The 21,907-nt window shown below is 40.7% G+C and overlaps 1 protein-coding gene across 1 annotated transcript; it reads left to right on the forward strand.

Moving 5' to 3' along the window:
• The first annotated feature begins 1,809 nt into the window (after nucleotides 1-1,809).
• LOC116579683 (cytochrome b-c1 complex subunit Rieske, mitochondrial) lies at nucleotides 1,810-7,772 on the forward strand. The gene is made up of 2 exons (XM_032325285.1): nucleotides 1,810-2,090; nucleotides 6,890-7,772. The coding sequence occupies exons 1-2, from the start codon at nucleotides 1,877-1,879 to the stop codon at nucleotides 7,498-7,500; spliced, it is 825 nt and encodes a 274-aa protein (XP_032181176.1). The 5' UTR covers nucleotides 1,810-1,876; the 3' UTR covers nucleotides 7,501-7,772.
• The last annotated feature ends 14,135 nt before the right edge of the window (nucleotides 7,773-21,907 follow it).

Here is a 21,907-nt window from a genome sequence, read left to right on the forward strand (position 1 = left end):
GTCCCTTCCAAGTGGCATCATTAGCAACCTCTTTTTACAGGTGAGTAAACTAAAGCATGGAGGGCTCAGGAAATTGCCAAGGTCCCAGATCTCACACACACACACACACACAAACCTCATTTACTTAATATTTAAACTAACTCACTTTGACCTAGAAAAACGTAAAACAAACTTTATTTCACTATAGTCATTGGAAAATCAGTATAGAGACAAAATAAATACCATGAAAAGAAATGATATTATTAATTAAACCCTCTACCTGCTAATTCAACTGCTCAAGGGCTTTGAAGTCAAAACCCATTCTCTTGGGTGCCTGGGTGGCTCAGTTGGTTGAGGGACTGATTTCAGCTCAGGTCATGATCCTGGGGTCCCCGGGGTTGAGTCCCTCATTGGGTTCCCTGGTTAGCGAGGAGTCTGCTTCTCTCTCTGACCCTCCTCCCTCTCATGCTCTCTCTCTCTCTCAAATAAATAAAATCATTAAAAAAGAAAAAAAACTTTAAAAAACCCACAACCCCCCCCCCCCAACACACACACAAAAAAGACCTGTTCTCTTAAACAGGAGGCTGGCAAATGTTAGAGAGGAATTAACAATATATTACCACCAAATTAGGACTTTCTCATTGGTGTAAAATCAGAAGGATTGAAAGAGAAGTAAGAAGAAATAACTTTTTTACCATGTGACAGGAAGTGATTTGGGGGGTGCGCCTGGTTGACTGAGTGGGTTAAGCCTCTGCCTTCGGCTCAGGTCATGATCTTAGAGTCCTGGGATGGAGCCTCATATCTCTGCTCAGCAGGGAGCCTGCATCCCCCCCCCCCACCCCCCGCCTGCCTCTCTGCCTACTTGTGAACTCTCTTTGTCAAATAAATGGGTAAAACTGGGGGTGGTTAAGAGCGACTCAGAAGACAGACTACTGGCTGGCTATCTTGTACTGGACATAAAATCCTCTAAACATCGGTGTCCTCACCAGTAAAATAGCGGTTATTTCATAGGGACCTCAACTATAAATGAAAATATGAAGATGGTGCACAAAAGCTAATACATTGTAAATGCTTAATACACACAAGCCATTACGATTGTCATTATTATTAAGCTTTGCACCTAAATCCCTGGCTCTTTTTAAAAAATTTATTTATTTTATTTTTCAGTTCGATAGCGCTAATAATATAGGGGCGCCTGTGGGGCACAGGTCATGATCCCGGGGTCATGGGATGGAGCCCCGCGTGGGTCTCTCTGCTGGGCGGGGAGCCTGCTTCCTCTTCTCTCTCTGCCTACTTGTGATCTCTGTCAATAAAATAAAATCTTTTTAAAAATAAAATAAACATTATAGCACACACATAATAGTCACTATATGCTCGGCTCTGTTCTAGGTTTTACAAGTACGTATGATCTAACATATATGTATATGCCCTAAGCACCTATGTTTATACATATGTGTGTATATATTAAGAATTATTATTACCCCTATTTAAACTACTATTAAACTACTATATTCGTATCCCTAGGTTCCCACAATTTTTACCCTGAGGGACGCAAAGTCGATCCACGGGCCATTCCCGGGAAACTCCTTTGCCCACTTTCCTGCCGGTAGATCTCAGCACACTGACCAAACCTCGCGCGGGGCGGACACCGGATAGATCAGCACACTCTCCTCCCCGCCTGGCTCCTCCCCGCCTGGCTCCTCCCCGCCTGTCCTCCTGCCCCGCCCCCAGCGAACGCTCGTAGCCCTGCCTCTGACGCTAGGCCGCTCCAGGCTCGGGCACCACTTGGGCCGGCGCGCTGACGTCACCGATGGCGCGCCTCCTGCGCTTCCTCGCGCCTGCGCCGCGGGCGGAAGGTCGTCCCTGTGACCGGCTGAGCGTTTGAGAAGTAGTCGCCATGTTGTCGGTGGCCGCCCGTTCGGGCCCATTCGCGCCCGTTCTATCGGCCACGTCCCGCGGGGTGGCGGGCGCGCTGCGGCCGCTGGTGCAGGCCTCGGTGCCCGCCACCCCGGAGCCTCCAGTGCTGGACGTGAAGCGGCCCTTCTTGTGCCGGGAGTCGCTGAGTGGCCAGGCCGCGAGCCGGCCTCTGGTCGCCTCCGTGGGCCTCAATGGTGAGCCGGGTTGAGGGGAGCGACCGGGGGCTGAGGGGACCCCCTTTTCTCGCTCCCTCTAGCCCTGAACCCAGGGCACAGCGGAGGAGGGCGGGGAAGTGGAGCGGAGCCCTGCTTGAGGGATTACGTTGCCGGGCTGGGTCGACCTTGGGCAAGCGTCTGCATCTCTCGGGCCTCTTCCCTCACCTGTGCGCGGACGCCGTTGGGTGAGCGGCTTCAGGTGACCTCCGGCCCTGGCATTGCGTGCCTTTGCGGGATTGTTTCCGTTGGCCGCCAGTCTGGGTAAACCACAGGCTGATTTTGTCCTTCATAGGCTAAGTTCAAGAACTCCCAAGTCTGCCCCAGCGGAGTCTGACAGACTTCGTTGCTCACGGGTCGTTTTACTTTGGGCAGATTTCTAAACGTGTTGCCTTACCAGTGAAATGGGTGAATGATGATACCAGTTTCGTAGGTAATGTGAGCTTCAGATGGAGAAATTCTTCATAAGGGCATTAGTACGTTTTGGGGCACTTTATACACACTCAAAAAACAGGAACTGCTCTTAATATTTGGGACCTGGTCCCGCTCACCACCACCTGATCCGCTTAGTGCCCTTCTCTTTCACACCGCCGCCCCCCCCCCCAACAAAAACAACAAGACAGTAACACAGGCCCTAAGGTCATTAATGGTGGAGCGTATTGGCCGTGTTTTTCGTTTGCGGGGCCAGTATTTTCACACTGTAATCAGTTTAGTCCTCAGGAAAAGCAACAGGCAGAGGCTTGATGATACTCCGTTTTACAGATGAGAAAACAGACTGCAGGGGGTGGAGTGACTTGCCCAGGGACAGACAGTGTGTAAGTGATAGAAGATGGATTCGGAAGACTGAGTGAGCCCTCAACTCTCGCCGAAGCCTACTCTTAACCTTTGGTGCCTCGGCTTCCATTTCTTTTTTCACGCTCCAGCATGGAGGTTCTGAAATGGCAACCTGTAGGCCAGCGTGCCTGGAGTCTGCCGACCTTCATGGTTTGAAAAGGAGGAGTTCTTGTGTGTCTTAAAGTGTTGGAATCTGGCAACCCTGAACTCTGGTTCTCCGTGGGAAAAGTCTAGTGTGCTGGGCACTGGCTGCCCTCTTAGTTGGTGCAAGGGCTCTTTCTGTTCTTCGCAGTCCTCACCAGACCTGCTCCCCAGTGTTCCCTTCCTGGCCTCACTGACAGTTGATTTGGCAACTGCAGCTTGCCCTACAAACTAAGTTGCCCCCACTCTGTTTTTCCTCCATTCACCCTATTCTGTTGCCTGTAAAATAATGCCCTCGGTTTTCCGCATTTCCAAGTCTTACCAGGCCAATCTCTGTTCAGCGTCAGGTCAATAAAAATCTTTTCATTTGCTGCGTCCTTTATGCTTTATGGTACCTAACACTTTCCACTGTTGTGTTTCCTGGTGACTCCTCTGACCTTGTGCTTGAGGGCATAGAGAAAAATCTTAATTTTTCTATTTCTTACAGCCTCAGATTTTGCATACAGTTAGTGCAGAATGTTTGTGGATGAATAAAAGTGAAATTTTTTGTTAGGGGCACCAGTGGGTTTTGGAGACATTGTTCAGGGCATGAACAGAGTACACTAGCCCATCCTTAGCCCATTCTTTGGACCTGGAGGTAAGAAACAGTAAGGGAGGGGAAAACTTCAATAGCAAAGGCAAAAGCATCAGTGGAATTTCTCTACTGGCTAAATGGTTTCTTCTAAAACTTAGAGGTTTACCTGACCTTTCCAAGAACTGGTAAATAATACAGAACCATAGGGGAAACTTCTTCTGTGATCATATATTCAGTTACAAGCTTCAGTTCACATTAAAATCTCCTGTCTAGATAGTACTGAGGTTGTGGGGTGGGAGGGTGGATCAGGAGACGGTCCTTAAAGTGAGGAGGATTTCCAGGGCACATAACAGTTCACCTTAAGACAAACAACAGAAACCTGTTTTGTTATAATCGCTGAAGTTTCCTGTTTCTAAAAGTATCGGATACTGCTCGAGTTTAGAACTAAATCTAGCATTTTTAGCATTTTTGTTGCTAAAGTCGCACCTAATGCAATTAATGGGAATTATTTAGAGAGTAACTTTTACAGTATGGCAGTTTAATTTTCCAAAGTGTTCATGGTGGTGTAGTACAATATAAGATGTAATCTGCTAGACAAAATGGGATTAGACAAGTGGATTTCTTCCATCATCAAATCTCCAGAAGAGAATGTCACGACCATTCTGTTTAATGTTCTTGTACATTTCCTTGCACGCTGTTACATGGGCAGAGGTTGTAGATACTGTTTTTAATGTAGAAGTATGAACTTTGGTTCCTTCATCTTTTAAGTATGGTACACATATTTCCTTTGTGATCCCAGATGATACTAAAGGAGAATAATTCATACTTGATCCCAGACCCCAGTCTACACTGATAGGTTAACCGTTAGGTAGAGGTAAAGTATATAATGTCACGCTGTGTAGTTGTAAATCTCAGGTAGTTAACTCTCCAAAAAATAATGGAATTGTCAAAAGTACCCTGGTCCCCTCCAAAAAATAATGGAATTGTCAAAAGTACGTAGAGTGATGTTGATAGTTTTTACCATTGTTTATGAATGTAGTTGGCCCTTGAACAACATGGGTTTGAACTGTGCAAGTCCACTTCTGTGTGGATTTATTTTTATATAAATATTGTACAGTACTGCAAATGTTACTTTATGATTTTCCTAATAACATTTTCTTTTCCCTAGGTTACTTTATGATAAGAATGCAGTATATAATATATGTAACATACAAAATATGTGTTAATTGACAGGTTAAGCTTCCAGGCAACATTAGTAGTTAAGTTTTGAGGAAGTCAAAAGATAACATATTTTTGAATGTATGTGGGGTCGGTGCCCCAAACCCTATTTGTTCCAGAGTGAGTTGTACTTAGGGCTTCCACTGTTACTGACCTTGAGAACCAAGGAGATATAATTAGGATGAGACAGCCTAGTAACCCAAGTAGAATTGCAACTTATATGAAAATGCACTTTAAAAGTACATATTTCTTTTAGGGGCTCCTGGGTGGCTCAGTGGGTTAAACCTGTGCCTTTGGCTCAGGCTATAGTCTCAGGGTCCTGGATCGAGTCCCATATCGGGCTCTGCTCAACAGGGAGCCTGCTTCCCTCTCTCTCTCTCTCTGTCTGCCTCTCTGCCTACCTCTCTCTCTGTGTCAAATAAATAAATAAAATCTTTAAAAAATAAAACAGGGGCGCCTGAGTGGCTCAGTGGGTTAAAGCTTCTGCCTTCGGCTCAGGTCAAGATCTCAGGGTCCTGGGATCGAGCCCCACATCAGCTCTCTGCTCAGCAGGAAGCCTGCTTCTCCTCTCTCTCTCTCTCTCTGCCTGCCTCTCTGCCTCCTTGTGATCTGTCTGTCAAATAAATAAAATAAAATAAAAATAAAAGTACGTATTTCTTAGAAACAACACATTTCCTAAGTGTGGAATTTTTAGTGTCCCTTTTCTAAAAAGGAAACCTTGTGGCAAATTTCCTAAAATGCATATACAATTTGCAAAGAGACTTGCTTCCTGTAACGTACTTAAAAGTGATCCCAGTAAGTTCACTTTTTTATCAGATATTTAAAAATGGTATGGGACAAAAGGACATAATCTGTTTGGACTTTTTTTAACAAATAAAACTAGGGTGCCTGGGTTGCTCATTCGGTTAAGCTTCTGCCTTCAGCTCAGGTCAGGATCCCAGGACCCTGGTATGGAGCTTCCCCTTGGGCTCCCCACTCAGTGGGGAGTCTTTCTCCCTCTGCCCCTCTACCTGCTTGCGCATGCTCTCTCTCCTGCTCACTCAAAGAAACAAAATTTTAAAACAACAAAATATTAATATCCAAAGTACTACATAAATAGCAATTATTTGTTTATTTAACATTCATTTGACACAAAGATCTGTCCTTTGGCTGCAGTGGTAGCATTTCAGTTGAGAGACCCACAGCAATGAGAAAGATAATGCCTTTACTCTTACAGAATTTATTGCCCTTGACTGAAGAGTGGGGTATGTGAAAATTTTGCTCTTTTATCCTGTACTAAATTGAAATACTTGGTTCTTTTGGAGATCTCATTTGATGGTTGCATATTTTGGTAAGGCTATTCTTTTCTGTCTATTACTGGCTTTACTTGAAGTTATAGTAATAGGAATTTATACTCCAGAGTATAAAATAGAAACCTCTGAATTTTTTGCAACTAAAGTTATGCTGACAGTTCACAGATTGTTTATTATCTTGTAATAAGTATTTTATGTATTTTTAGCAGTCCTTTCAGAGAGTAGATAGGAATGTAAAGTTAGACATTTGGTTTAATAAGATGATCCCAAATCAACTTATTGGGTAGACTTGAGGAGTTTTAGGGTCCCTTGTAATCCAGAGAATGTGAGAGGTAGTTACCATAATTGTATGTTTTGACAGATTGAATTTTCAGGGATTTTAAAATATTGCTGTTTACAGTACTGTTTAACTTTTTAGATTTGATGGACTAAATTGTTAAAGAATTCTGAATCAGCAGTGTTCAATCAGGAGAAACTCAGTTTACACATATAATCTTGTGATTTCTTACCAGTATGATAGGTAGTGATTGACTTCATTTCTTTTTCAGTATTTTATATGCTGGCACTGCCAACTTGACAATTTCTGAGATCAGTGAGTGCCATATTTCACATTTTTATAACTTGATATTTCCTTACGAATTCACAAAGGTTATTTCCTGATGTATGTCCCTTTCACAGTATTCATCTAATTGTGTTTTTTTAATTTTCTGTTTATTTTGCAGCCCCTGCTTCCATTCGTTATTCCCACACAGACGTCAGAGTGCCTGACTTCTCTGACTATCGGCGCGCTGAAGTGTTAGATGGTACAAAGTCTTCAAAAGAGAGCAGTGAGGCTAGAAAAGGTTTCTCCTATTTGATAACCGCAACAACTAGTATAGGTGTTGCATATGCTGCCAAGAATGTCGTCTCGCAATTTGTTTCCAGCATGAGTGCTTCTGCTGATGTGTTGGCCATGTCGAAGATCGAAATCAAGCTATCTGATATTCCGGAAGGCAAGAACATGGCTTTCAAATGGAGAGGAAAACCGCTGTTTGTGCGCCATAGAACCAAGAAGGAAATTGAGCAGGAGGCTGCAGTTGAAGTGTCCCAGTTGAGGGACCCACAGCATGATTTAGATCGAGTAAAGAAACCTGAATGGGTTATCTTGATAGGGGTTTGCACTCATCTTGGTTGTGTACCCATTGCAAATGCAGGAGATTTTGGTGGTTATTACTGCCCTTGCCATGGGTCACACTATGATGCTTCTGGCAGGATCAGGAAGGGGCCTGCACCTCTCAACCTTGAAGTTCCCTCGTATGAGTTCACCGGTGATGACATGGTGGTTGTTGGTTAGAGACCTGGACTCAAGTGCTAGGCTCCTTTCCGGCTTGTCACCTAAGAAGACTTAAATAAGCAAGCCTTCTACAGTTAAGTTGATTTGAAATATTTAAGAATTGCTAATAATGTATTTGCAAACATTAACGTGAAGTAAATTGAATTTAATGTTGAATGCTTTCAAGCGTTCACCTAATAAAGCCACTGTTAAACATTGTTAAGCTCAAAGACTTAAAAAGTGCAGTTTCTTTGATAGTTAACTCTAATTAAAAATTACAGGCTGGTGTATAAGAAATTTGTGAAATCTGTAATCCGTGTTCTCCTTCATCTTCTTTCTTTGTGTCAGGGACACAGATTCTGCAAAACTAATGGTTAGACTGAGGTACAACTAGCTGGTCATTTCTAAGTCGTGGAAGGTACTTATGACATCGGCAGAAATAGTATTCAGATTTCCCTCTTTTTTTTTTGCACATGAGTCCTGGCTATGTGTGTCCTGCTCCATCTCTACCCCAGCATTGCCCCCACCCCGAGTCTGTATGGTGAAGTTGTATATGATTTGTGGGAAAGTTCTAAATGAGGTGTTAGCAACTCTGAGGGTTTAGCCCAAGTTCTAGGTAGCTGATTTCTTGCTTAAGTGACAGGTCAGGAAAATTTTATTTTTTCACTTATGGGAATAAGTTAGTAATTAGAATTATTCAGTTTTAAGAGGCAGTGGTGGGATAAATCTGAGATAAGCTTTCCAGAATGGGAGTGCTGCTTTTACTTCCTTCATCTGGTGTGAATATTCATGTTCCCATTGCTCCTGCATCCACCCTATCAAGAAGCAAAAGTATCTGACACTTCATACTGTGTTAGTGGGAAAATGATCCTGCTGGTTTTGTTTCTGCAGTGATTACATTTTGAGGTATTTCTTTGGATTTGCAGTCAATCAGTTTTCACTGTGAAATGAAGGTGGGCACAGGGAGGCATCAAAATCCACACCCTCTTCTTTCTGCTTTCTACCTTCAGTTACACAGGTGAAACAAGACACATCGGATACTCTCCCCGTTCCCCAGTTCCCTTTGCCCTTTGTGGAGAATCACAGCTACTTTGATAAGTTTGCCGCATCTTTGTTGTTTTGTGGTGGGTCAGTAATACACCACTGGGCCCATCTTTGATCACATATGCATTTGTAAGAAAGTAAACTAGATTAAGTGGTTTGGTCTTCCCAAGGAACCGGCCATTCAGGGTTTCAGTCTTTAAAATGGTAGCTAAGCACATGGAAAAGAAAACGTCAAAGTTTTTATGCTTATGAGCAGATACTTGGTTCATCTGTACCGCTCTAGAAAGAAAATTAGAAAGAAAAGTAAATGGGGCTTACAATAATAGTATTTCGTGTTCTGGTATTTAGGTAAAAATACAAGACAAAAGGTGCCAAACATTGCTGGTTTACTAAAAAGTAGTAAAATTACATCAGTATGTTTAAGCGATGGGTACACAATATCCATTGTTAACATTTCGAGCATCTCACAGGTAATATGGCCACCCCTGCCTCCATCATGAGGCTATGAGATGTTGGTAGGTATTTGTTGGGTATTCTGCTTGTTTATCATTGTGAAGATTTGTTTTTTCGTAGTATTTATGAAGAAGATCATCTTAACACTTTGTTCTCATGCTACCTTCTCATGGTGCCAGTTGTCCACAACTTATTTTTTTAAACTATACCAGTATATTTATTATAAACTGACAAAATTTGAAGTTGAATTAAGTTCCTGCTTTTTTTTAAATGGCAGCAGGTGCTATTCATTACTTCCTCAGGATATGCTAATGTAGCAACTCCTATATATTTTTACATTCATAAAATTCTTACTTGGAAGAATTTATGGGATGCTAAAAAAAAATTACCAACTTTTAATTTGAAGGTAACTTCTTAAGTCTGGAGTAGAGGCCTTAAGCATTAAGTGAATTATTAGACCCGCGGCAAATCTGAGTGACTGTGTTTTGGGTGTTGGTGGGGGGGCTTGATTTTTTTTTTCCTGTAAGTTTAAAGGAATTTTGTTCCTTTGGGCATAACTGAAGCTGCTGAGCTTTTAATATATCCATGTGTGGATTGAATGAGTTGGGAGCATGGTATACTGGACTAGAATTGAGGGTTTTAATTCTGGCTTTGCCATTTCATCTCCATTGAACCGTGGCCCTGTTGTTTAAGCTCTGTTGGACCTTTTTTCCCCCATCTGTAAATTTGGGATGGTTTCTCAGAGTCCTTCTGACTTAGATTCTCTGAGCCCGTTCAACTCCCTTGCCCCAGTAATTGGAATGGTTTTCTTAGATAAATGTTGTGTTTGCAGTATTTGGTACTCCAGTAAAGGCATCCAAACTCATAAAAGCATTTTCATCAACTGAACCAATCTTTCACAATAGTAGTGTTCGACCAGGGGTGGCATTTCTTCTCAGGGGGGTGTTTGGCCGTTATTTGATGTCACAATGATTGGAAGATCCTGCTGTTTTGGGGATGGCGAGATGGAGTGGGAACACAAAAATAGTTGTGAGAGGAGCACAGGTCCACAAGTTAGAAACTTGCCAAAAACATCACTTTTTGAAGAGAAATGCTCATACCCTGTTATTACCCCCTCCCACCCTGAAGAGCTCCCTCCATCTTTCCATGTTTGAAATGCCAAAACAATTGCACGGTGACTACCTGCCTGTGGAGGCCAAAAATAGGAAGTTTGCAGGTTCCTAGATATGTCACAGGTGTTCTGTGCAGGAATTGGATTTGGAGAGCTGCTTATGTCTTCTGGGATATTTTGAATAATGATGTTAAGCTTCAGTATCCCTTCGTTCACAAGTGACCAAGACAAGTAACATTTCTTCAGAGCAGACTTATATTTGATTATTTCAGTGAAACAAAATCCTACATACTAGGGGGGAAAGACTTAAATTTGACCAGTTGGCATCCTGACATCAGATCATTAGCATGTGCTTTTTCACTGGGAGTAAAGATTGGGACAGTCTTGAGTTTCCCTTTTTATTATGCATTAAACAAGAGTGGTTATAGAAAATGACTTTTCCAAAAACCCTAGCATTGTCTGTAACTGTCACATATACTTTGGTCTTTCTGAGCATATCTTTGTAAAATCTGTCTGACTCAGTCTGAGTGTGGAGAGGACATTTGTCCTTACTTGATATATATGGTTTAGGATCAGAATGTCCTATTAGTACTCTGTTTTTTTGAAGAATGGGAATGAACTATTTGTCAGAAATCACTCTTCATTCCCACAGTGCTGAAATGGCATTTTCTGTATTTTCATGTCATTTAAATACTGCCTTTTATATATTGACCCAAAATAAATGCGCATGTTTTTCAGAATGATATTCCTGCCCCACTGTTCTAGCACACTCATTATCACCTATTGCTAATGGTTCCCCAGATTACCTCCCTGAGCTTCATACTCAGGTTTAGAAACTTAAACTGGGCATCTGTGCACAGATGTTCATTAAAACCTTAAAATGTCCAAAAGGAAGGGAAATCATCTCTTTCCCATAAGCCATCTTCGTCACTGGAGTTGGTGACCTTCCCATCTACCCAGTAATCTACCTCGCAATAAAAACCTGTAGTCCCCTCTGCCTCCTTTTCCATTACCCCTTCCTCCTGGGTCCAACCTCCCAAACACTGTTAATTGTACCTACTTCATAAAACAGGTCCATTACTGTCTGCAGTTTGTAACATTCTAATTGGGGCAAACTTTGAACACTGACTCCTAGTCACTCTGCTAAGTGTACTTTTGTGTACAATCTCATTCAATCCTCAGAAAATCCTGTTAGCTGGGTAATGTTGCTATTCCTAGTTTACAAGTAGAGAAACTGAAGCCCATATAAGTGCCTTGTCCATAATTATACAGGGGTAAGTAAAGATTTATTTATTTGAGAGAGAGAGCATGAACATTGTGGGGAGGGGCAGAGGGAGAGGGAAAGATAATCTCAAGCAGACTCCCAGCTGAGGGCGGAGCCCAGTGTGAGGCTCTATCTCAAGACCATGAGATTATGACCTGAACTGAAATCAAGAGCTGGACACTTAACCACTAGCCACCCAGATGCCCCACTTCAAGATTATTTAGATGTGGTATTCTGCACCTGAATTACATTCACTTTTCTAGCAAGCTTCCCCAAAATAACCAGGACATATCCATTTAGCTATCTATGTTTTCCTCTATTTTGAAGTTCACTCTCCTGGTCTGTCTCCTTACCACTAGACTGAGGGGCCTGGGGACCATGGCAAATCCTTAGCCATGGAGTTGACTGCTGAAGGGGAGGGGGTGTGAGTTTCTGAGTGGCATTGTTTGAAAGAAAAGATTTCCAGATACTTTGTACAACATCTTTAAAAATTGAAAAATCATGTAATGTCTGTGTATCTCGTTTTTCTAGGACTTTAGGTCAGAGGAGAAATGAACTAATATTGCAGGGTATTTTGGATTTAAGTTTACACTCCTCCCAGAAGAAAAATTTTCAAAGGAATTCAAAAGGAATAAATAATTCATTTTTTTAAGAAAACTGGATTATTTTACTTTTTCCCATTTGTTCATAATGAACATTATTCTCTCTGAGTAAGATTTCAGTGTGAAAAGGTCCGTCCTTTAGTATCTTATTCCCAGCACTAAAATGCAATGGACATCATGTCATCACTTACACCATTTTATCTCTCTTACTCACTTTCTACCCTAGAATTTAGGAAGGGAACATTTTGCTTAGAGAGGAAAAATACTATCAAGTAGGTGAATTAATTTTTTACAGAGGTAGGAAGGGTGGAGGATTATTCTCTCTCTCTCTCTCTCTCTCTCTCTTTTTTTTTTTTTAAATACTCAGCACTACTTACTGGAAGTTAAAAATGTCCTAAGCATAGTACTGCCAGGAATGTGAGGTTAAAATGGTTTCTCCTCTAGGTACTTAAAGGACACCTAAATACACCACAATAGAAAGACTTTTCAAGTGTTTGCCTATGTGAATGCTTATAAAAAGATTGTTATAGATCTTAGATCGCTGGTCAGTGGTACAAGATGAAAAATTTTTTGAAGGGCTTCAGCAGTATCTTCGCAATAGCTTCTCCATAATGATCAACATAAGATTGGTCTATCAGTGAACTAAAAATCCCAGATTTAATAAACTACACTTTATACTTCACAGCTATTAATACTAAACTTGGGCCAATTTGAGTGCAAAAGCTTACAGTGATCTAGCTTTTGAAATCCTTATCTGATTAGAATATTTGCAAAGGTAAGAAATGAGAGTGCATTAGTGATAGTTTTTCATACAATTTTAAAAGGGCAAACAAAACCTTGACTCCTTAATTGAAGGGGAAAGAAAGCTAATACATTTCACATAATTGTCTGGTTTAAGATGATTATCTGAAATTTGCCAATTGCTTTTATCTGTTCATGGCTAAAACTTCAACTAATGCCTCTTCCTTTATCTGAGGGAATACTTGCTTTCTTAGCTCTCCCCACAATACAAACTCTTCCGTGGCCCTTTTTTTGGCCCTTTGGATAAACAGAGCATTCTGAGGGCACCAGCTGACCTCAGTAAATGAAAATCAGGTTAGGGATTGTATTCCCCTTAGTCAAGATTATCTGTTAGACCCTTTTAAACATAAGTCTCAAATGAGATAAAGGGTATGGAAGGCATTATAAACTGTAAAGCAAAATACAAAAGCTCAAAACGTTATTTAGTGGACTATACCAGTGAGACCATACATGACATTTAGAGTATGTTTAGGTATGCAGAAAGACAATTTCAAGGTGGAGGTATGATCCTATTCAGACTGATTTATCAGTTGAGGATAGGTATTAATCCTATATTCTCATAATGCCTTGGTCCCGGAAATTCAGATTTACACGTGCACCTGGTTTTGATGCTAATAGCAAAGATGAACTCCTCCACAGTAATGGTTCACATTGTAGGACCCTCTTCCCCTGCCAGGTTTTAACTACAAGACTATTACTAATTGAATCCAAAAGCTAGTTCTCTGAAATGAACAGGAAGGTAGATAGAGCTTTCGTAAGCTTGATAAAAAGATATGAGACAAAGCAAAAAAATATATGAGAAGAGAACGAGCCATTATAACTTGATGGGAGATATTAAATAGTAATGAAATATAGCAACTCTATGCAGCAAAATTATAAAGCTCAGGGGATGCAGATGATTTATTAGCAGAATATAAAATGCCAATATTTACTCAAGAAGTAGAAAACTTAAATATACCAATTAACGTAGATCAAATCAAGTACAAAAAGTTAATGTGACTAGTTGGCTTTGTGTTCTATATGACACTTTAAAGAAAAGACAATTCCATTGCTGTTTAAACTATTCTAGAACAAATCTCCAATCTTACTATGCATATAGTTTACCTGGGGATCTTGTTTCTGATGCATATCCTAATTCCATAGGCCTGAGTTTTGGCTTGAGATTTTGCAATTCTAGCAAGTTTCAGGATATCCAGTTGATGTCCATGCTGCTAGCCCATGAAGCATACTTTGGGTTAACAAAATGCTATGCCATGGGGCTGTAGGGTAAAGGTAGGATATGGAAGCTCTACAATTCATCTTATGAATTCAACAAAGTTAATATTAAAACTAGACATTAAATACACAAAAATAGCAAATCAGTATCACTTACTGAATAATTAAAAAATTTTAAATAAAATGCTGGTAAAAGAAATCTAAGCTCTCTGTTTCTCCCTGTTGGATAGACAGCTACATCATTCTTGAGTTGATGGTAAAGGTTGGAGTGAATGGATTTGGCTATATCGGGTACCCGGTTACCAAGGCTATTTTTTCACTCTGGCAAAATGGATATTGTTGCCCACAATGACCCCTTTGTTGATCTCAACCGCATGGTCTATAAGTTCCAGTATAATTCCACCCATGACAAGGTCAATAGCACAATGGGAAGCTGATCATCAAGGAAAAGCCCATGTCCATCTTCCAGGGGTGGAATCTCATTGCTGAACATGATGTTCATGGCTGGGGCTAACATGAAGGGCAGAGCCAAAAGGGTAATCATTTCACCTCTGTCCCTTTCGTAAATGCCCCTAATTTTGTGATGCGCATGAACTTTAAGTATGACAACTCCCTTAAGATTGTCACCACTGCCTCCTGAACTGCCAGCTGCTTCCCCCTGCCCCAATCAAGGTCATCCATGACAACTTTGGCATTGTGGATGGACTCATGAGCACAGCCTGTGCCATCACTGCCACCCAGAATATTGCAGATGGCTCCTCGGGGAAGCTGTGGCATGACAGCTGAGGGGCTACCCAGAATATCATTCCCGTTTCTTCTGGTGCTGCCAAGGTTGTGGACAAGGTCATCCCTGAGCTGAATGGGAAGCTTAACTGACATGGCCTTTCGTGTGCCCACCTCCAATGTGTTGGTTGTGGATCTGACCTACCATTTAGAAAAAGCTGTCAAATATGACATCAAGAAGGTGGTGAAGCAGGCCTCAGAGGGACCCCTAAGGGCATCCTAGGCTGCAATGAGGACTAGGTTGTCTCCTGTGAATTTAACAGTGACATCCACTCTTCCACCTTCAATATGGGGACTTGCAATGCCCTCGGTGACTGCTTTGTCAAGCTTACTTCCTGGTATGACAATTAATTTGACTACAGCAACAGGACTTTGTGAAAAATAAGTAAAGTATAGGATTTATGAAAAAAAAAGCCTAAATCAAGAATTAAGCAGGGGTTCCTGGGTGGTTCAGTAGTCATTAAGCATCTGCCTTCAGCTCAGGTCATGACCCCAGGGTCGGGGATCTGGCTACCTGCTGGGCGGGAAGCCTGCTACTCCCTCTCCCACTCCTACTGCTTCTGCTCCGTCTCTTGCTGTGTGTGTGTCTCTCTCTCTCTGTCTCAAATAATTAAATAAAATCTTGAAAAAAAAAAACACCTAAGTAAATGGAAAGAACATACTCTTAATAGAATAACCTAGTTTCATTAAAAAAGCTCTCCAAATTAGCATGTATCTAGGATCTCTATGGTGGTTTTTGTTTGATTGCATGTTTTCTTTGTTTTATTTAGGATAAAACGGACATGAAATTTATATAGAATAAAAAAATATCCAAGAAGATCCAAGAAAAGTATGAAAACGTAGAATGAATATTTGTTTTAGAAACAAGAACCTGCTATACAATCATTGTAGTTAAGTTCATATGACATTGGCATGGAAACAGACATGTTAGTGGAACAAAATAGGCTATCAAGAACTAGATCTTAGGATTTATGAGAATTTAATATAAAAAAAGCAGGATTCAATTCAGTGGTGAAAAGAGTGGGTTATTTAATAAATGGAGCTGGCAAGACCCACTATCCCTTTGGAAGAAAACAGAGTTGGAGCCCAGCTCTCAATTTGCCTAAAAATAAATTCTAGGGAGATTAAAGATGCATGTAAGACAAACTTTAAGAAAATCTCAGAAACTATATAATCTGAGGATGGAGAAGACCTGAATTATGACAGGATGTATAAAATCAATATCGGAAAATAGAGGCCTGTTTGTATACAACAATAAAGTCTCATCTAGGATTCAAGAAACAAGACAGATGAAGATAGGGGAAAAGAAGGAAAAGTAAGATGAAAATTGAGAGTGAGGCGAACTATAGAAGACACTGAACTTTAGGAAACAGATAGGGTGGCTGGAGGGGAAGTGGGTGGAGGGAAGGGATAATTGGGTGATAGTCATTAACGAGGGACATTAATGATGCAATGAGTGCTGGGGGTTATATGTAACTGAGAGTCACTAAATTCTACCCCTGAAGCTAATTTTAAAAAATGGATTTAAGACTTGAACTAAAGACCTGAATGATAAAACTCCTCATAGGCAGTAAGCAACTTATCAGTCTCGGAGATGATTTTTTTAATTTTAAAACCAAAGTAAAAGCAACAGAAGCAAAAAAGAGTAAGTGGGATGCTAAAAAGCTTCTGCAAAGTAAAGGAGATCATAGCAAAATCAAAAGGCAATCTACTGGGGCGCCTGGGTGGTTAAGCCTCTGCCTTCGGCTCAGGTCATGATCCCAGGGTGCTGGGATCGAGCCCCACATCGGGCTCTCTGCTCAGCGGGGAGCCTGCTTCCTCCTCTCCCTCTGCCTGCCTCTCTGTCTACTTGTGATCTCTCTCTCTGTACAATAAATAAATAAAATCTTTTTTTAAAAAAAGGCAACCTACTGAATGGGAGAAAATATTTACAAATTACATATCTGATGAGGGGCTAATAACTAAAATATATAAAGAACTCATGCAACTCAATAACCAAAAAAATAATCCAATTAAAAATGGGCAGAAACTCTTAATAGACATTTTCCCAAAAAAGACATACTGATAGCCAATGGCTACACGAAAATATGCTCAACAACATTAATCATAAGAAAAATGCAAAGCAAAAAAAGAAAAATGCAAAGCAAAACCACAATGTGGTATCACCTCACTGCTATTAGAATGGTTATTACCAAAAGACAAGAAATAAGAATTGGCAAGGATGTGGAGGAAAAGGAACTTGTGTGCATTGCTGTGGGAATATAAATGGTGTAGTCATGTTGGGAAACAGTATGGAGTTTTCTCAAAAAATTAGAAATAGAAGTATCATATGATCCATCCACATCTGGGTATGTACCTGAAGAAAAAGAAAACACCAATTAGAAAAGATATATGCACATTGTGACATTATTTACAATAGCCAAGTTCTAGAAACAAGCCAAGTCTCAATAGAAGAATGGATATAGAAATTATACACAACCGTACACAATAATGAAATTGTGCCATGTGACAACATGGATGTACGTGAAATAAGTCAGACAAAGACAAATGCTGTATAATCTCTCTTATATTTGGAATCTAAAACAAAACAAAAACAAAAAAACAATAAAAACACAAGGAGCTCGGAGCACCTGGGTGGCTCAGTGGGTTAAGCCTCTGCCTTCAGCTCAGGTCATGATCTCAGGGTCCTGGGATTGGGGCCCACATAAGGCTCTCTGCTCAGCAGGGAGCCTGCTTCCCCCTTCTCTCTGCCTGCCTCTCTGCCTACTTGTGATCTCTGTTTGTCAAATAAATAAATAAAATCTTAAAAACAAAAACAAAAACAAAAAACAAAAGGAGCTCATAGATGTAGAGAACAGATTGGTGGTTGCCAGAGATGGGGGTGGGGGAATGGGAGAAATGGGTGAAAAAATCAGAAAGTCAAAAGGACATTTTTAATCACTTTCAAAATATTGACATTTTATATATATATATATATATATACACACACATATTTATATATATGCTAAAAACACTTTAGAGTGATTCATTAAAAATAGTAAGTGATAAAGAAGCACCTTGGGATTGGGATGCCCCCAACCACTTCGAATGCAGGGCTAAATTTGTGATCTCCAGTTTAAGGACATATGTGTACAGGAAAGAATTAGATCAAGAACCTCAAATGAACTTAGAGCTCTTTTTTTTTATTATTATGTTCAGTTAGTACATCATATAGTACATCATTAGTTTTTGATACAGTGTTCAGTGACTCACTAGTTGCATATAACACCCAGTGCTCATCACAACATGTGCCCTCCTTAATAAGCAGAGCTCTATCTCTGGCTTTTATGTGTTGGATTCAGTCTAGAGTAGCCATATAACTGAGGAAAAAGTGCAGACACACACAAAAATAGAGCAATCTCTAGGACCCCTTTTGCCTCTAGTCAGTGCCAGTATATCCAGTTCAAAACACCTGGGCACGCAATTCCATCCATTGGTCAGTGGGGGCTTTCTCTTGCATAAGGGTTTTAGGATCTGACACTTCAAAGCCCAGAAGTCACTTTGGGGTTAAAAGAAAGAAAGGGGTTTCAGGTTGTTTGATGGGCACAGGAAAGATTATAGTGTACAGGAACGAGGAGGCCGAGGGCCAAAGGCAAGTGCTGTTTTCCTAGCCACTGCATTGCCTCTGCATTTCAGGAATGGTTGACACTCAGTGTGAAGGCCAATATAAAGCATATTATTTAAGGAAAGGGTGTATTTGTCACTTGCCCTCACCATTTACTTCACCTGAATGAAACAGTTGTTTCTAGAAAAGATAGCTCACTGCTGAGTTGAGTAAGTGAATAGGATCCAGCATCAATAAGAAATGGAGTGTGGTTTTCCTAGCACACTGGAATAAGGAAGCTGAACAGCTCTGCCCAGAAGTTCACGCTTTCTAGGGGAGAAAAGGCAAACAGTAAGAGGGTGGATTAATATGCAGATGAAAAATCCCAACAGTAAATGCTGTAGATGCAGATTGTGAGTACTGTACCTCTGGGCAGTTTCCTTTCATTATTGAACTCAAGGAGAAGAAACTGGGAAATTGATCTTTGGTTGACTTGAGGGTGGAACACGGGAAGATCATTTAAGATCTAATATGTTCTTTTCTTTTTCTAATATGTTCTTTTATTGACAATTAAAGTCTTTATGGGAAGAAGGCAGTTATAGCATAAAGTATAAAACATTCTTACATATTACCTGAAGACTGGATTTTACTTAAATACTGTGTTTTCTAAACATTTTTTCACACAAATGAATTCATGTGCTTTTTAAATACAAATTATATCCTCTGTACAAAGTAATTTAGCATAAGAACATTCTTGATATACTAAAGCTGTGCACAAAGCAGCCCGCACAACTTACCATAGACACAATCAACAGATCAGCCCTTGTGATACCTTTAAGGCATATAATTCTGAAAGAATTAACTTCAGGTGACCAGCAGAAAATGCCCATGTTTGGTTTTAGAAAACCACAAGAGATTCTGGCTCTAAGAGTTTCAAAATTTGTCTTCAGCCAGACCTCATGTGAAACGGGGATGTGATATGGCTTACTGCCATTTTGCATTTTGTTCCCTCGCCTCTTACATTTAGTCTGGGCACTCTTCTGTCCTATCACTTCTTTTTTAGGCAGCTGTCAAAGCAGCTTATGGGCAAGACCCCTAGCAGACAGTAATCCATCTTGATGGAGGCTCGCAAGGAGATATTGGCATAAATTATCTCAGCCCAATTACCCACTAGTTCATGTCACAAGTGTGTTCCATTGCTCTCCCATTCTCTCTCTCTCTCTCTTTTTTTTTTTTTACAAACTATTTAGCATAATTATGCTATTTTAATGACCACTCTAGCAACAGTAATTATCACATTACCCAACAGTCTATCAAGTGGTGTTGGAAAGCTCTATTTTAGTCCCAGAAGTCTCATTTTTGGTGACACGTCTCCTACCAGAACTACCAATAATTCTGCTTAAGTTTTCTATGCTATTTTGACTACTTCAAAGTAAAGGAACCCACCAGATGATGTAGTGTTTTTCAGGTATTAGTTTTTTCCTGTCCGTTCAGAGACCTGTCCAAGTTGTTGTGGTGGAATGCTTTGAGGACCCAACAGAGAAACCAAAGCTGTGTTAACACTGCCAGAGGTGACTTTGGAGACTTCTGCTGCTAAGAGATTCCTCCAGTACAGCCAGGTGCTAAATGTTCACAGAGTCTCTCTTGGCAGTGATTGCAAACTGGGCACAATTCTCAGTCAACAGGCTTAAGGCCAGGAAGCTATGTGGGAACTTGCCTGGGGTCCCAGAGAAGATACTATACATGGATGAGGACCCTTACAGGACTACTGTCACTTAGTGCCCTTAATGGGTCACAGGTGTATAGCATTTGACAGTTTCCTCAAGGCCTCTGTCTTCCTCTAATCTAGATGATGCCCTGAGATCTGACCTCACTTTTAGGTATTTCTTTTCTCTTTCTTTTTTTTTTAATTGTTGCCATTAATTTTTAATTTTTTATTTTTTATAAACATATAATATATTTTTATCCCCAGGGTACAGGTCTGTGAATCACCGGGTTTACACACTTCACAGCACTCACCAAAGCACACACCCTCCCCAATGTCCATAACCCCAACCCCCTTCTCCCAACTCCCCTCCCCCCAGCAGCCCTCAGTTTGTTTTGTGAGATTAAGAGTCACTTATGGTTTGTCTCCCTGCCAATCCCATCTTGTTTCATTTATTCTTCTCCTACCCACTTAAGCCCCCATGTTGCATCACCACTTCCTCATATCAGGGAGATCATACGATAGTTGTATTTCTACGCTTGACTTATTTTGCTAAGCATGATACACTCTAGTTCCATCTACGTTGTCACAAATGGCAAGATTTCATTTCTTTTGATGGCTGCATAGTATTCCATTGTGTATATATACCACCTTCTTTATCCATTCATCTGTTGATGGACATCTAGGTTCTTTCCATAGTTTGGCTATTGTGGACATTGTTGCTATAAACATTCAGGTGCACGTGTCCCTTCGGATCACTACGTTTGTATCTTTAGGGTAGATACCCAGTAGTGGAATTGCTGGGTCATGGGCAGTTCTATTTTCAACATTTTGAGGAAACTCCATGCTCTTTTCCAGAGTGGTTGCACCAGCTTGCATTCCCACCGGTGTGTAGGAGGGTTCCCCTTTCTCCGCATCCTCGCCAGCATCTGTCATTACCTGACTTGTTAATTTTAGCCATTCTGACTGGTGTGAGGTGATATCTCATTGTGGTTTTGATTTGTATTTCCCTGATGCCAAGTGATATGGAGCACTTTTTCATGTGTCTGTTGGCCATCTGGATGTCTTCTTTGCAGAAATGTCTGTTCATGTCCTCTACCCATTTCTTGATTGGATTATTTGTTCTTTGGGTGTTGAGTTTGCTAAGCTCTTTATAGATTTTGGACACTAGTCCTTTATCTGATATGTCATTTGCAAATATCTTCTCCCATTCTGTCAGTAGTCTTTTGGTTTTGTTAACTGTTTCCTTTGCTGTGCAAAGGCTTTTGATCTTGATAAAATCCCAATAGTTCATTTTTGCCCTTGCTTCCTTTGCCTTTGGCGATGTTCCTAGGAAGTTGTTGCTGCGGCTGAGGTTGAAGAGGTTGCTGCCTGTGTTCTCCTCAAGGATTTTGATGGATTCCTTTCTCACATTCAGGTCCTTCATCCATTTTGAGTCTATTTTTGTGTGTGGTATAAGGAAATGGTCCAATTTCATTTTTCTGCATGTGGCTGTCCAATTTTCCCAACACCATTTATTGAAGAGACTGTCTTTTTTCCATTGGACATTGTTTCCTGCTTTGTCGAAGATTAGTTGACCATAGAGTTGAGGGTCTATTTCTGGGCTCTCTATTCTATTCCATTGATCTATGTGTCTCTTTTTGTGCCAGTACCATGCTGTCTTGATGATGACAGCTTTGTAATAGAGCTTGAAGTCTGGAATTGTGATGCCACCAACTTTGGCTTTCTTTTTCAATATTCCTTTGGCTATTCGAGGTCCTTTCTGGTTCCATATAAATTTTAGAATTATTTGTTCCATTTCTTTGAAAAAGATGGATGGTACTTTGATAGGAATTGCATCAAATGTGTAGATTGCTTTAGGTAGCAT

This window comes from Mustela erminea, chromosome 19 (assembly GCF_009829155.1).
Source record: "Mustela erminea isolate mMusErm1 chromosome 19, mMusErm1.Pri, whole genome shotgun sequence".
NCBI classification, from domain to species: Eukaryota; Metazoa; Chordata; class Mammalia; order Carnivora; family Mustelidae; genus Mustela; species Mustela erminea.

Excerpts from the sequence above, each read along its gene's own strand:
- LOC116579683 (XM_032325285.1), top strand. The coding sequence starts at position 1,877 with ATGTTGTCGGTGGCCGCCCGTTCGGGCCCATTCGCGCCCGTTCTATCG. Across the intron at positions 2,091-6,889 it reads CGCCTCCGTGGGCCTCAATG|CCCCTGCTTCCATTCGTTAT; the intron begins GTGAGCCGGGTT and ends TTTATTTTGCAG.